Source organism: Mobula birostris, chromosome 4, assembly GCF_030028105.1.
Source record: "Mobula birostris isolate sMobBir1 chromosome 4, sMobBir1.hap1, whole genome shotgun sequence".
NCBI classification, from domain to species: domain Eukaryota; kingdom Metazoa; phylum Chordata; class Chondrichthyes; order Myliobatiformes; family Myliobatidae; genus Mobula; species Mobula birostris.
Genome location: NC_092373.1, coordinates 29,348,154 through 29,363,877, shown reverse-complemented (window position 1 = coordinate 29,363,877; position 15,724 = coordinate 29,348,154). Strand labels below are relative to the sequence as shown.

Here is a 15,724-nt window from a genome sequence, read left to right as displayed (position 1 = left end):
CTCCCCCCGGCTCCCCTCCCTCCCGCGCGTAAGTGGCAGCAAACAGCAATCCCCCTCACCCCCACCGGCAAAGATAGAGCGCACCCGCTACCATGAATTTTGTTGTTTTGCGGCAGCAGTCCGGTGTAAAACTCCACGAATGCTGTGAATACTTGATTGTGGTCTACCCCTTTTGTAAGGCATTATTTTCAAAGCTGATCGCGTCTCAACAGAGTTTACAGGCAGGCAGGCGAGACTGCATTGACTGCTTCTAATCACTCAGTGCTCTTTGGATGGTGTATTTGGTACTTCGAACATACAGCATTACAGCACAGTACTGACCCTTTGCCCACAATATTTTGCCAAAGTTTTAATCTACTCTAAGATCAATATAGCAACACTTAAGTATAAATCACTACACTTAGGTAGAATATTCTGTTATAACAGGCCAAGCCATATTTTGCCATTATCCAAATTATTATAGAAGCATTGAAAATAGATTTATTCAATGAATCCAATCGATGTAGCATGTGCATGAAAAATTCTTGCGTCATCAGATATTTACAATACTTTCCACACATTCATTCTAACAGACATCAGACTCCAGAAAACTGCGCAACTTTATTGTAGTAAATCTTAATTATAATAAACTTTGGCACTTGTTTTCTCTACTGCCCTCGCAGCGTCAGTACCAAGCTATGCAGCAAGTTAAATATCTTCTCAAAAATCGCCCGCAATGGGTTTTTAATGAGATCTTATTTGTGAAACTGTAGAAAGCTTAATAAAATACATATTAAGTTCAATACAGATTCACCACATGCCTGAGTATGCTAATATTGTCAACTATTCTCACAGTCGGTGTCAACCAAGGTAATACACACACTCAACACTCCACAACTACACTGTGTAAACAAGAGTAAACTCGGGGCACAACAATAAATAATGATAAATGATATATGTCATTTGAAATGTTTACCAATATTAATAAAAGCTTAAGACTCACAGATATTGCCATTTCAAGGACAAATAACGAAAGGATGAAGTCAGATGTCTTTCCACCATGTGCTTCAAATCGAAATTCAAATTGACTCGCACACAAAATGATATAAAAAACAGCTTATGTCCAGTGATTTTCATACAAAACAAACTGCATTAAAAGCAATCTGCACCTCTAGGGGCCAGAATGCTCCCTGCCTGGTATCCATGGGATGTCAAACTTAACTGCTAAAACTAAAAGTGAAATAATCGTTTCATTAAGTCTTTGGCAAAAGAAGAATATTCTCAGAGACTGGTCTTGTAAACAGTCTTACTCTACAGTCTTTAACCATTCTTATTTTGAGAATGTCCTCTTCGTTAATGTACTTGCTCGTGGTAGTACCTGACTAGTAGAGAGGTGACGTGATCAGCCAGGTCGAGATCAGTAGGAACATAATTCCATTGGCTCTTCCAAGCTGATTGTCTTGATACGTGGAACCTATTAAGTATATAAACATGGAATCCTCTCGTTTCATTAACTATAGCTGGTTAATGGAGCTGGTTGTGGACTACAGGAGGAACAGAGACAATTTCACCCCTATTGACATCAATGGATCTGGGGTTAAGAGGATGAACAGCTTCAAGTTCCTCAGTATACACATCACCGAGGATCTCACTTGGCCTGTACATACCAGCTGTGTGGTGAGAAAAGCACAACAGCGCCTCTTTCACCTCAGACGGTTGAAGAAATTCGACATGAGTCCCCATGTCCTAAGGGCTTTCAACAGCGGCATAATTGAGAGCATCCTGACTGGCTGCATCACTGCCTGGTATGGGAACTGTACTTCCCTCAATCGCAGGACTCTGCAGAGAGTGGTGTGGACAGCCCAGCACATCTGTAGATGTGAACTTCCTGCTATTCAGGACAAATACAGTGACAGGTGTGTAAAAAGGGCCCGAAGGATCATTGGGGACCCATGTTACCCCAACCACAAACTGTTCCAGCTGCTACCATCTGGGAAACAGTACCGCAGTATTGACAGGACCAACAGGCTCTGAGACAGCTTCTTCCACCAGATGAGACTGATTAATTCATGCTGACACAACTGTATTTCTAAGCTATATTGACTGTTCTGTTGTATATCTCACTGTACATACTATTTGTTACAAATTACTATAATTTGCACATAGCACATTCAGGCGGAGACGTAACATAAAGATTTTTACTTCTTACGTATGTGAAGGATGTAAGTAATAAAGTCAATTCAATTCAATCTACCTCTGTGTCCAGGTTGTTGTGTAGGTTCTTGGAATCTTCAAATCTTTAAGATCCTGGAGGGAAGAACATCACAGCTGACACTGCTCATATTTCTCTTTAGAGAGTGGAACATCCCTTCTGCAATTATCCGAGGTCAACTCTCTTAACATGAAGTGTCCCTGGATACTGACTGGAGCAGCAAATGCAAGAGAGTCAAATAGACTGTTAATAGTCGACAGCACACCACAACGTGTAAAGGGTCTTTCAGTATCAGCAACCTGGGGTGTAAGGGTGTCAGCAATGAGGTCCCATCCAAGGCCCAGACTGTGCTGGATAGGAGGGAGGTCCTGTCCAAGATCAAGATTGTGTAGGCCCCGGCCAGATCTTCAGATGGGAAACGTTGCATGACCTCAGCCCAGTTGGATGTGATCTAATGCAGTCTATTAGACTGTGCCAACATATCTTGCCCTGCTTTTAGCACGCTGACTGCTTCTTCTGCGCTAGAAAATTATTTAAGACCATCATCACATGGAAGTGCCCTTCTATGTACTTCAGTCCTGAGTCCCTTTTCTCCTTTGATAAGGCCATGGTTTGCCTCAGCCAGTAAGGGACAGTTGCCAAATACATGAACTCTCATCTAGAGTCTCATTGTCCAGTTGGTGGTCATGAAACCTCAGGAATCTGAGGTAGTCTTGATGATCCTCTCTCATTAGGAAGCTGTGGAACATTTGTTTGGTACCTGCCATCAATGCGATGGGTTCAGTTCTGAAGCACCTGAGGACCCCGCGCAGGCTGTTGTTGAGGCATGGACCCCACAAGAGCACATTATTCAGTGATATGCCTTTGAACTGTGCACTAATCAAAGACAATTCATGTGTGTGCAGATTTCTAGGGGTGGTAAACACCAAAGTTGGGCATATACCAGTTTTCAAACAGTTTTAATCCCACTGTGACTCGATCTCAATGAGCAAGATACCAAGCCAATCTAATGCACAAGCAGCTCCTGAATGAGGACTTTGTGGAGACAGTTTTGCCAAATGTGTGCCCTGGGATGGATGGAAGTTCAGTCTGCCCAAGTCTGTGTAGATGGGACTGGTATCAGCAGCAATTCTTGACTAAGGTTTTTGTTGTGATGAAACTGCAGAAGTGGGTGTTGTAGGTCCTTGCTGCTGTAGACCTTGAATACCAATGCCTGGACTATGTGAAAGGCATGTTGGCTGTGTGGTAAGGACAGCCTCTCCTTGTAGAGCTGGTGCACTGACATTTTTATAGGCAAAATGCGTTTGGACATATTCTTTAGAAGCTGCATTGGCTGTAGTGAGGTCAAAACATGATTGATTCTGGTTATAGACTCACCACAGCCCAAGTCAGCTGCTGTTTCATACACCTTTGCCTCTGCTAAGACAGCCTCAGCTTCACACTCTTCCTTGAGCATGCTTAATGCAGCCTCTACACGCGCTCTCACCATGCCTATACGTGCTCTCTCCATGTCTACGTAAGCATAAGCCGTCCTCATTCTTGCTACTTCAGGTCCAGCGCGGGCTCGTGCTGCAGCTATGCTAATTGTGCATTTGTCTGAGTAACACAAAGACGTGATTGATGTCCTCAGTACCAGGTCACAGCAATCGACATTGCTCAGATCGGAAGCGGACATTGTCATGAATGGCATTCAAACGCGCCTCCAGTCCATGAGCGATGCCTTTGAAGACAAGTTATCTTTTCACTCTGCTGCCCTCACCGTACGTGTGTACTAAGCTATGCAGCAAGTTAAACACCTTCTCAAAAATCACCCGATGGAAGCTTTCTTCAGGGTTTTTAATGAGATCTTATTTATGAAACTGCAGAAAGTTAAGTAAAATAGGCAGAAAGTTCGGTATAGAATCCCCACACGCCAGAATATGCTAATACTGTCGATTATTCTCACAACTGGTTTAACCAAGGTAATGCACACACACAACACTCCATAACTCTGCCATGTAAACAAGAGTAAACTCGTGGTGCAAAAAATAGCTTAATAATGATAAACGACAAGCATTATACTTCGTTCAAAATCTATCTACTAACTGTTTACCAATATCACCAAAACATTAAGACTCACAGATTTTGCTGTTTCAAGGGCAAATAAAGAGAAGATGGAGATGGTCATCTTTCCACTATGTGCTTCAAATCAAAATCCAAATTAACCTGTGCAGGAAATGATATAAAAAGAACAGTTTACGTAGAAGAAATGATGTTCATACAAACCAAACTGTGCCTCTAGAGGTCAGAAGGGTTCCAAATGCCTGGAAATGGGAACCCTTGTGCTTAGCTCCACACAACCCTGTGATGCAGCTCTTTAAAATTTTAATCTCTTTGTTTAATATTTTTTTTTTTTTTTTCTAGGCCTGTACGTGTAAAGGTAGATCAAATTGTTCCTGTGATGGAGTGAAAGGCAGCAAGGTAAGACAGTGTGTGATTGCTGAAAGTATGGCCTGTAGTTTATGAAGTCAAAGTACTCCCAATTGTGATCAACGTTCAGCAGCTGTTTCTTTTAAACTTGGTGATATCCCAAATTACCGCTTTTTTTTTAAGAAAAAGGATCATACTTTAGGTAAAAAGATTCTGGCTATTTTCAAAAAGCACCAAAATAATTTTATCTGGTCTATAAGAAATTGGTAAAGAAACTTCTTCATTAGCAACAAGTGGAGCTCAAATAAAATAGAAATATACAACTAGAAGAGAGAAATGTTTAAGTAGATATTATATCCATTGCATTAGCCAGTTCACATACCAGCACATCTTTGGGATCTGTGAGGAAATGGAGAAATATATCTGGAGGAAATTCTGATTCTGACTCGGAAACCCAGGTGGGCATAACGCGAACACAGAAATTCCACGCAGACAACAGCAGCAGTTTGGATCATGGGAGCTGTGAAATGTCAGCACTAACTGCTGTGTGACTAATTAACAGTTATTCTGCAGATCTTCCACGGTTCTAGCCCAAGTTAGTCCCCACAGTAACAGGCCCAATTTGACAATGTAATTTGGAATGAAAAGGCAATTAGTTAGGGAATAATCTAATTCACCAAGATGCTGTGAGGACGTTAAATATTCATTGCCACAGTTAGTCTTAAATTTCTAGTTTGGGGGGGGAAGGGGAGGGAACATCGACTCAGACCATGAGAGACCTGTGTTGGGCATTTTCATGCCTTACAAGGCGCAGATTGGAAGTCTGTGTGGGGCGCCACTCCTCACACAGACTAGAGCAATGTGTGGTTAAGTGCCTTGCTCAAGGGCACAAACACGCTGCCATAGCTGAGGCTCGAACTAGCCACCTTGAGATAACTAGATGACCACCTTAACCACTTGGCCACGTGGTTAGGAGAGGAGCGTACAGTCTAAAGGCAGTATTCATGTTCCTGTTGTCTGAAACTTGTACAAAAATTAATAGTTATTCATTTTTATTGAGATACATTGGGGAGTAGGCCCTTCTGGCCACGCTGCAAACTCTCGATATAATCCGAGCCTAATCACTGGACAATTTACAAAGATCAATTAACCTACCAACCAGTATGTCTTTGGACTGTGGGAGGAAACCAGAGCACCCGGAGGAAACCCCCACCGTCATGGAGAGAACGTACAAACTCCTTACAGGCAATGGCAGGAATTGCACCTGGGTTGCCTGTATTGTGAAGTGTTTTCCTGACCACTACACTGCCATGCGCCACCCACCCCCCGCTCCCAGCCAACCTGCTGGATGTTTCACTTGGATTAAAAGTTATGTTTACTCGCAGAAATATTTTAAGTATCGTTGAAATAAAAATTACATTGAACTGAATTAACATTTTTGGGTAAAGTGATTGACTGTGTCATTCATGTATCCTGTCTCAGAAAGATTGTTCAGGCTAAAATCAGGTGATTTATAGGAAAACACAATATTGCTTAGGTGCTTGATTTGTTTTAATCACTGGATGATTAGGATGTGAGTGTGTGTGTGTGTGTGTGTGTGTGTATATATCTGTGTGCACGTGTGTGTGTGTGTGTGTGTGTGTGTGTGTGTGTGTGTACACTCACTTGATTCAAGCCTGCTGAATGTCACTTCTATCCAGTATTGCCTTTATAAATATCTGGATTGGCATGTTGCTTTATGTCATGAGGCAAGGGTATTTATTAGATTTATGACTGTTAACAAATCAGGTCCTTCGATACTTCTTCAAGTCTCACTGATGTCTTCCATTTCACTTTAGGGTGAAAGGGGATTACCTGGTATACAGGGCCAACCTGGAGTTCCGGGGTATCCTGGTCACGAGGGTCCACATGGCCCAAAAGGCTCCAAGGTAGGACATCTTGCAAGGGAGCACAATCGATGGCCAGGAAATGAGTTACAGTGTCAAAATAATTATCATTGAGAACTGCATCAATGAACAGCAGTTAGTTTTTATTTACTCCTCTAGTGAGAAAGCTACATTTTCATATGTTGCCTTCAGTCTATTGAGATAAATTATATAGATGGTGATATGTATTAAATTAATTGGATTCAGAGCCATGTTGCTAAAAAAAAATCAAAGTGCTAACCCCTGCTAACCTCCTTTGGTACTTGGAGTTACAAAAGTCTGTTCAGGTATGATTATCAGGAGACTGGTTCAATCAAGACTCTAATAGTCAATCATCTCATTATGAAAATTGAATGCATCATAACTTTAATCTTTTTAAATCTTGTTCATGTTAACAGGGAGACCCTGGATTTCCTGGACTCCCAGGAATAAAAGGTTCAAGGGTAAGTGATTCTATACTTAGCAGGTGAGATGTCAAAGCTCAACACTGCTTCCAAGCAGCACTTGGAGTAATTCTGCTGCATTTCACCTTGACACTTACTTACTTTCAATGAATTTCTATAATCAAACATTGTGTAGGGCGAGTGCTATATTCTTGGCATAGTCAGGGTATGAAGGGATACATGGAGAAGACAGGAGGTTGGGGCTGAGAGAGAACTTGGATTAGCCATGATGAAATGGTGGAGCAGAATCGATGGGCCAAATGTCCAAATTCTGCTCCTATATCTTATGGTCTTATTCTATTACCTCCTAGGTGCCAGGGTCAGGGACGTCTCAGATCGAGTCCATAGCATTCTTAAGTGGGAGGGTGAGCAGAAAGAAGTCATGGTCCACACCAATACACCAATGACATAGGTAGAAAGGGTGACAGGACCCTGCAAAGTGACTCAGGGAGTTGGGTGTTAAGTTAAAGAAGAGGGCCCTCGGGGTTATGATCTCAGGGTTGCTACCTGTGCCACATGCTAATGAGAACAGTAAAAGGAAGATCATGCAGTTTAATACATGGCTAAGGAAATGGTGCAGTATAATGGACTTCAGATTTTTGGATCACTGGGGTCTCTTCCAGGGAAGGTGGGACTTGAGGACATGATAGTTTGCACCTGAACTGGAGGGAGATTAATATTCTTGTAGGAAAGTTTTCCTACAAGAAAATTGGGAGGGGGGTGGTTGGGGGTTAAACTATAATTGTATGGGGTTGGAAACTGAGTGCTAGAGCAGGTAGGGTGGTGGTTGTGGGGGAAAGATGTTGTTAAGCGTATATACAAAGTCGGGATTCAAAAGGTTGAGCATAGTGGGAGTAATGTTCTGACTTGCGTACATATCAATGCAACCTCTCAGTCACCAATACTAGGGGTTCAAAGATTGGAATTACATATTGTTCATCTTCTGAGATTACGTACGGGCAACAGACTGAAATATGACCTGATGACCTATCCATGACTCACTGAGCATTCAAATTGACCTGTAAATCAGATTCAGATCTTTATATCACCTGCACACCAAAACGTAGAGTGAAACGTGTCAACAACCAGCACGCCCTACAAAAGGATGTGCTGTGGTCAGCCCGTAAGAGTCGCCACACACTCTGCTGCCAACGTAGCGAGCCCACCAAGATCGGCAGGACAACACAGAACACAACAAAATAGACCATCCCAAGCAGCAAAGCATGCCCTTTTCCTGTCTCCACTCACCCACACACGTGCGCAGAATTCTAACAGGCCACCTTTGGCCTCCACCCTCCAGCGGATTTGTAGATTCACAAACATTAGACCTTCGGCTTCCCAGGCAGACTTATTAAGCTTCGCAGGCCCAGGGCTCTGGCCTTCGGGCCCAGACTTCTGGATTTCTAATCGAGCTCCAGGCTTCAACCTGTACTTACAATTGACCTTTGGGCTTCAATGTTGACTTCTGATTCACTATTCTAAGTTAAATTTGATGCCTTTGTTGGTATTGATAATACACCAGAGTGCAATGGCACAATTATTCATTCTGGAGAAGCAAGTTAGCATTCTATATATTGAAACGTGTATGGGTATAGAACTGGTCATCGTATCAAATACTCACTCCAGATCGTGAGCGTGTGCGGCAATGGTACATCGTGGGTGGTGCTCAGTCTGTGATGCACTGGTTCCCTGACTAGTTCTCTTTTCTTTCATTTTCACAGGGACTTCCTGGTTTGCCAGGTTTGCAAGGAAATCCCGGCCTGCCAGTAAGTTACATCGATGTAGCTAATTTCTTTTTACATAGAACTCAACATGGAGTGCCAGTTCACCAAGTGTAGAATGGGTACAATTTAAAACTCTTGGACAAAATGTGAAGTACATGAAATTGGATTACAATTCTCCCCCTATCTCTGATTCAAAATTACATTGCTGCTGTTGGATCTCGCAACGCACAAATTTGATTCCCACTTTTTAAGAGTCTCTACATTTCAAATATGCTTTGAATGTTTTGGGGATATCCTGAGCTTGTGAAAGGAACTGTATAAATGCCTGCTCTTATTTCTTCCTTTTATGAAGTACAGGCTAAATTTCAAATAACATTTCTTTAAAGCGAAGAGTCCGATGTCATTGTAGATACAGGCCAAAGGTCTGCCTTCGCCCCCCAAGGGGAACATCTATGGCTGAACTGAGCACTAATCCACCCTGGCAGCAGGGAAGCCATGTGCATAACTGCAGCAGCATGGTACTGCAGTGGTTAGCATAACACTTTACAGTACCAGTGACACAGGTTCAATTCCCACCATTGTCTGTGAGGAGATTGTATGTTCTCCCCATGACCTCGTGAGTTTCCTCCGGGTACTCCGGTTTCCTCCCACAGTCCAAAGATGTACCAGTTGGTAGAATAATTGGTCATTGTAAATTGTCTCATGATTAGGCGAGGGTTAAATTAGGGGGTTGCTGGGCAGCGTGGCTCAAAGTGCCTATTCCGCACTGTATCTCAATTAATAAATAATTAGATTATGAGGACACGCAGTCCTCTTTTATTGTCATTTAGTAATGCATGCATTAAGAAATGATACAATGTTCCTCCAGTGTGATATCACAGAAACACAAGACAGACCAAGACTGAAAAACTGACAAAAAACACATAATTTTAACATATAGTTACAACAGTGCAAGCAATACTGTAATTTGATGAAGAACAGACCATGGGCACGGTAAAAAAAAAAGTCTCAAAGTCTCTCAAAAGTCCCATCATCTCACGCAGATGGTTGAAGGAGAAACTCTCCCTGCCATGAGCTTCCAGCGCTGCAAACTTGCCGATGCAGCATCCTGGAAGCATCTGACCACAGTCCAACTCTGAGTCCGTCCGAAAACTTCGAGCCTCTGACCAGCCCTCTGACACCGAGCACCGAGCACCATCTCTGCCAAGCGCTTCGACCCCAGCCCTGGCCGCCAACAACAGGCAAAGCCGAGGATTTGGGGCCTTCCCCTCTGGAGATTCCCGATCGCACAGTAGCAGCGGCGGCGAACCAGGCATTTCAGAAGTTTCTCCAGATGTTCCTCCGTGCTTCTCACGTCTGTCTCCATCAAATCAGAATTGTGCACGGCATCCTACTTACAAATATGACATCACTTGGAGCAGCCGCGCGCACTGCGTCGCACCGCCATCTTCTCCTCCTTCCTCCTTATAATATCTCATAATCGATAACAGTCACATCCAGCATCAATTGGATGAGAAATAATTATCTTTATAGTTATACTGGATATACAACTTGTATAGTGTGTCAGTGATAGGGCACACAACTTCGGGGAGAACAAACGCAAAAGGTGAGTTTCTCCTGCTGAGCTAATCTAGCACTTTGTTGTGTGGAACATAAAAAGTGTCCAATTCTACTTTATTAGGATTAGTGTCACCAGGGGTTACGATGAGACTATGAGGGGGTGTTGATCCCAGCAGCTTCCCAGTCCCTGGTCTAGTGCCATCATGTAATCATACAGTACAGAAACAGGCCCTTATGCTCTCTGAGTCTGCACCGATCAGATTCATTTGGTTGTCACGTGTACATTGAAGCATACAGTAAATACGTCACCCGCATTAGCAACTCACACAACCCAAGGATGTGCTGGGGCAGCCCGAAAGTGTCGCTATCCATTCCAGCCCCATCGGGGTATGCCCACAATATTCAACAGGACAACACCAACAGCAGCAAAGCAAAACAAGACAACAACATCAGAACAAGTCCTTTCCACCGAACCAACCCCTGTGGCATACTGGCCTCTGTTCCGAGAAACAGACTTCAACCACCACCCTCTGCTTCCTACCTCCGAGCCAAGCACCCCATAGCAATAATCCCGTATGTCTTACTTTCCCTTCATTCTCATCAGCTTCCACCAGATTCTACAATTTACCCACAAACCAAGGCAATTTACAGCGAGCAAGTAACCTCGTGTCCTGGTACGCAGGAGGAACAGGGGCACCCAGATAATGCCAGTGCAGTCACAGGAAGGGCCCAGATATCCTGTAGAGCCTGGCCCAGAGGTTCAGGCCTGAACTCTGAACACGGGAGTTGTGAGAGAGCAACTCGACCGGCTACACCACTGTGCATTGCCTGCTGATCTCCCTCACCGCTCAGAGTCTTGCCATTGCCAGGCGTGGCTCTTACTGTATTTAATTAGAAGACAAAATTGGCCTCTGTAGTCAAGGCTATCCACGGATTGGGCTTCAGATTTCTTTTCTGCGATTTACAAACTGTGTTGCAGTCGGAATGATCTCACATCACCCACGACAGTTGGATTACAAGCTGAAAGATGAAGAAAAGTTAGTTTCTTCAATAAGAGTGACCCCAGAGAATGAATGAAATTGTATTCTGATAATCTTGTACTGTAGCTACCTTGTAGCTCCAACTCTAGAAGACCCAGATACTGCAGAAAATCTGAAGGCTGCTGGGATTGGTGTACCTAGGTACTTGGTGGCTGGCATGGTACAGCTTCCAATGGAGGGCTCCTTTCGATACAGTATGGAACTCTGTGACTCTCACTCCATTCATGACTACTGTTCATCTCAAGTTCAAGTTCAATTGATTGTCATCTGACTGTACACATACAGGACCAAATGAAACAATGTTCCTCCGGACCACAGTGCGCCCACAAAATATACAGCACACAGGGCACAAAATATTACCATCAATAAGTTAACAAAATATAATTCAAAATGCATGCAGCACAGGTAAGCAGTGAATCGTAGAGTATTCAGTAAACAGCTCACTGTCCCGCTGACAAGACCTCGGTGGTGGCAGGGCATTCATTAGTCTCACAGCCTGAGGGAAGAAGCTGTTACACAGTCTGGCAGTGCTAGTCCTGATGCTTCTGCACCTCCTTCCTGACAGCAGAGGGTCAAAGAGATTGTGGGAGGGGTGGTGGGGGTCCTCAACAATGATTTGGGTCCTTTGTCTACAACACTCCCAGTAAGTGTCACAAATAGGAAGGAACAGGAGGAGGACCCTGGCGATCCTCTCGGCGGTATTAAGTATCCTCTGTGGGGTCTTGCGGCCAGATGCATTGCAGAATCCGTACTACACAATAATGCAGCCAGACAGGACATTCTCGGTGGTGCTCCTGTAGAAAGTTGTTTGAATGGGGATAGAGAGCCTAGCATGCTTCAATCTGCTCAGAAAGTGTAGACGCCGCTGTGCCTTCTTGACTACTGAAGAAGTGTGGGGGGGTCTAGGTTAGACTGTCTGTTATGTGCACGCCAAGGAGCTCCGTGCTCTTCCCACTCTGTATAGATGAATGGTGGAGAGTATATTGACTGGCCGCATCACAACCTGGTATAGAAACACCGATGCCCTTGAACAGAAAGTTCTACAAAAAGTGGTGGACACTGCCCAGTTGATCACAGGTGGAGCCCTCCCAACCATTGAGCACATCTACTCTAAACGCTGTCGCAGGAAAGCAGCATCCGTCATCAGGGACCCCCACTACTGAGGACATGCTCTCTTCTCACTTCTGCCATCAGGAAGATGGGGAGTGGCATCAGTGCTCAGCGTGATAAAGTTTGAGATGTAGCTGCCAACTCAGATTGACCGTTAAGAAGTCCAAGATCTAGTTACAGAGAGGCGTGTTGAGTCCCAGTGGGGACAGTTTACCCATCAGCCTCTGAGGGATGATCGTGTTAAGCCCTAAGCTGAAATCAATGAACAGCGCCCTGGCGTATGAGGCAACATTTTCTAGTGGGGCAGGACGGAGTGGAGGGCCAAGGCAATGGCATCATCAGTGCACCAGTTTGAGCAGTAGGCAGACTGGGAAGGGTAGCTGGAGGGTAGCCACTCAAAGCACTGAATCATTGTTGAAATCAGTACTACTGGGTGATAATCGCTTAGCTGTGCTAGAATGGGCTTACTGATCTATATTTTTGTATCCTATGCTGTCCGCTGGCATCCAGACAGACTGAACCGATTGTTTCCATCAGTGATTGTCCTCCCATCAGTCTGCAATGGATTTTATCACACAGAGTTACCAGAGTAGCAGGCAACCAGCCCTAACACCACTGTATGTTTTGCACACGGATTTTTTAAAAATCATTTTTACACTATGTATTGTCCCTTTCTCACTTAATTACCATAATCCAGCCTGCTGATCAGCTCAAATCATTACAAGTTCATTACTGAAGGCAGGAGATGTCTAAGATAAATTCCAACATACTTTTCTCTCCCTAGGGTATTCCTGGAAAGGATGGTCCAGTGGGTGTTAAAGGTATACCAGGATGCGATGGCCCGAAGGTAAGCCCAGTATAAAAATAACCATTTGAGAAAATAAAGGTAGGTACTTGAGTAGACATATGCTTATTGCTAATTGGTAACTGAGCTAAATCTTCTTTGAAATATACTGTTGATTTGAGAGTTCAGGAGGAATGTGTACACTTCTGGTAGGTATATGTCATCAATGTATGTTTCTTCTTTTACAGGGTGACCCTGGTTTTCCAGGAAGTTATGGCCCAGACGGACCTAGAGGACTCCCAGTGCGTATTTCCCAATGCTTTCTAAGCGATCTCATCTGGCTGTTTCTGCATACTCTCATGCTGGCTGCACCCACTGTCTAAAGTACACTAGGCCTCCTTCCTGTGGACAGGATCCTGCAACATTATCCATTTAGAGCTTAGGGAGGAGACCATTCAGCCCACTGATTAGCTGCTACCTCAATCTTGTTAGTCCAATCTGGTGTTCTTTCTCCATTAACCCGCAAGTCGTTTTCTGTCAAATTCTATCTCAATTCACTTCAAAGGATGCTGATTGATACATTTCCCACCACCTCCACAGGCAGTGCACTCGACATTATGACTACTCTCTCTGCTTTAAAATGTCTTTGCCCCGCTTGTGATTTGGGATCTGCCCTGGGGTCCCTGCACAGAGTCCCCCCAACTCCCCTAAGTACAGTGATCCCATGCACCTCCCTCAATCTTCTTTGCTCCAAAGAGAACAGTCCTGGCTCCCTCCAATTCCGGCCTAACCAGTGTGTTATAAAAGGGGTAGATGGAGGGCTCTCCATCAGGCCAGGAGCTTGCAGACCCCACAGGCCACTGGTCTTTGTACTATTGAACATGTCCCATAAAATAGTTCACATATGACAAAGGACTGCACGTGCTGGAATCTGCAGCAAACAACTGGAGGAATTCACAGGACCACACTGTAACTATGGAGAAAACGGACAGGTGACATTTTAGTGCATTTATGCCGAGCTTCACTGAAATTGAGTCCAGGTGGAGTATCTCTACTTGAGACATTGACTGTCCACTTCCCTTCACAGACTCTACCTGACAACTCGGGTCAGCTTTAGGCTCTTTTTCTGATTGGATAAAGCACAATCATCCGCAGGTCTTTCTAACCAACCAAGAAGTCTGCCAATATTTCCAGCTGAAGGAGTTCTGTCGCTTCCTGAAACCTCATCAGCTACTCTAACCCTTTCTAAGCAGCTATTTGAAAAAAAAACTCATTTTTCTCTAATTATATTTTAACAGGGACTTCCAGGGCCTCCAGGACCACAGGTATGTTAGAAATGTATATACAAAAAGAACTCTGGATGCTGGGACTGGAGAACACCAACAGAAAACACTGCCTGGTGGAGGGGTGGTGGGGCCAAGCAAGTCAGTCAGGACCTGTGGAAAGAAAAAGAATTAATGGAGAGATAAGAGATTTCAGATGTGGGAACCTAAAGCAACAAAAATCCTGGTAGAGTTCAGCGAGTTAAGAAGCATCTCACAGAAAGGAATATTTCACATCGACGACCTGCATCAGGACTGGGGGTGGAGAAGGAAGATAGATGGTTTGGAGTGCAGAAGGGAGGTGGGTGGTTTGGAGTGGAGAAGGGAGGACGATGGTTTGGAGTGGAGAAGGAAGGTGGATGATTTGGAATGGAGCTGGATGGATTGGAGTGGACAAGGGAGGTGGATGGTTTGGAGTGGAGAAGATAGGTAGATGGTTTGGAGTGGAGAAGGGAGGTAGTTGGTTTGGAGTAGAGAGTGGAGATAGATAGCTTGAGTGGACAAGGGAGGTGGATTGTATTGAGTGGAGAAGGAAGGTAGATGGTTTGGAGTGGAGAGGGGCGGTGGATGGTGGATGGTTTGGAGTGGAGAAGGGAGGACGATGGTTTAGAGTGGAGAAGGAAGGTGGATGATTTGGAATGGAGCTGGATGGATTGGAGTGGAAAAGGAAGGTAGATGGTTTGGAGTGGAGAAGGGAGGTAGTTGGTTTGGAGTGGAGAGTAGAGATAGATAGTTTGAGTGGACAAGGGAGGTGGATTGTATTGAGTGGAAAAGGAAGGTAGATGGTTTGGAGTGGAGAGTGGAGGTAGATGGTTTGGAGTGGAGAAGGGAGGTGGATGGTTTAGAGTGGTGAAGAGAGGTAGATGGTTTGGAGTGGAGAAGAAAGGTAGATTCTTTGGGGTGGAGAGTGGAGGTAGGTGGTTTGGAGTGAAGAAGGAAGGTAGATGGTTTGGGGTGGAGAGTGGAGGTAGATTGTTTGGAGTGGAGAAAGAAGGTAGATGGTTTGGAGTCGATAGTGGAGACAGATAGTTTGAGTGGACAAGGGAGGTGGATGGTTTGGAGTGGAGAAGAAAGGTAGATTGTTTGGGGTGGAGAGTGGAGGTAGATGGTTTGGAGTGGAGAAGGGAGGTGGATGGTTTGAAGTGGAGAAGGGAGGTGGATGGTTTGGAGCAGAGGTGGATGGTTTGGAGTGGAGAGTGGAGGTAGATGGTTTGAA

General features: G+C 44.4%; 1 protein-coding gene across 1 annotated transcript in view; it reads left to right on the top strand.

The window, feature by feature from the left end:
- The window catches only part of LOC140196239 (uncharacterized), a 204,784-nt gene that overhangs the window by 62,331 nt on the left and 126,729 nt on the right, over window positions 1–15,724 (top strand). The window contains exons 2-8 of the mRNA XM_072255086.1: window positions 4,595–4,651; window positions 6,439–6,528; window positions 6,924–6,968; window positions 8,690–8,734; window positions 13,187–13,249; window positions 13,435–13,488; window positions 14,485–14,511. Of these exons, the coding sequence (XP_072111187.1) occupies window positions 4,595–4,651; window positions 6,439–6,528; window positions 6,924–6,968; window positions 8,690–8,734; window positions 13,187–13,249; window positions 13,435–13,488; window positions 14,485–14,511 (381 nt within the window). The remainder of the gene's footprint in view (window positions 1–4,594; window positions 4,652–6,438; window positions 6,529–6,923; window positions 6,969–8,689; window positions 8,735–13,186; window positions 13,250–13,434; window positions 13,489–14,484; window positions 14,512–15,724) is intronic.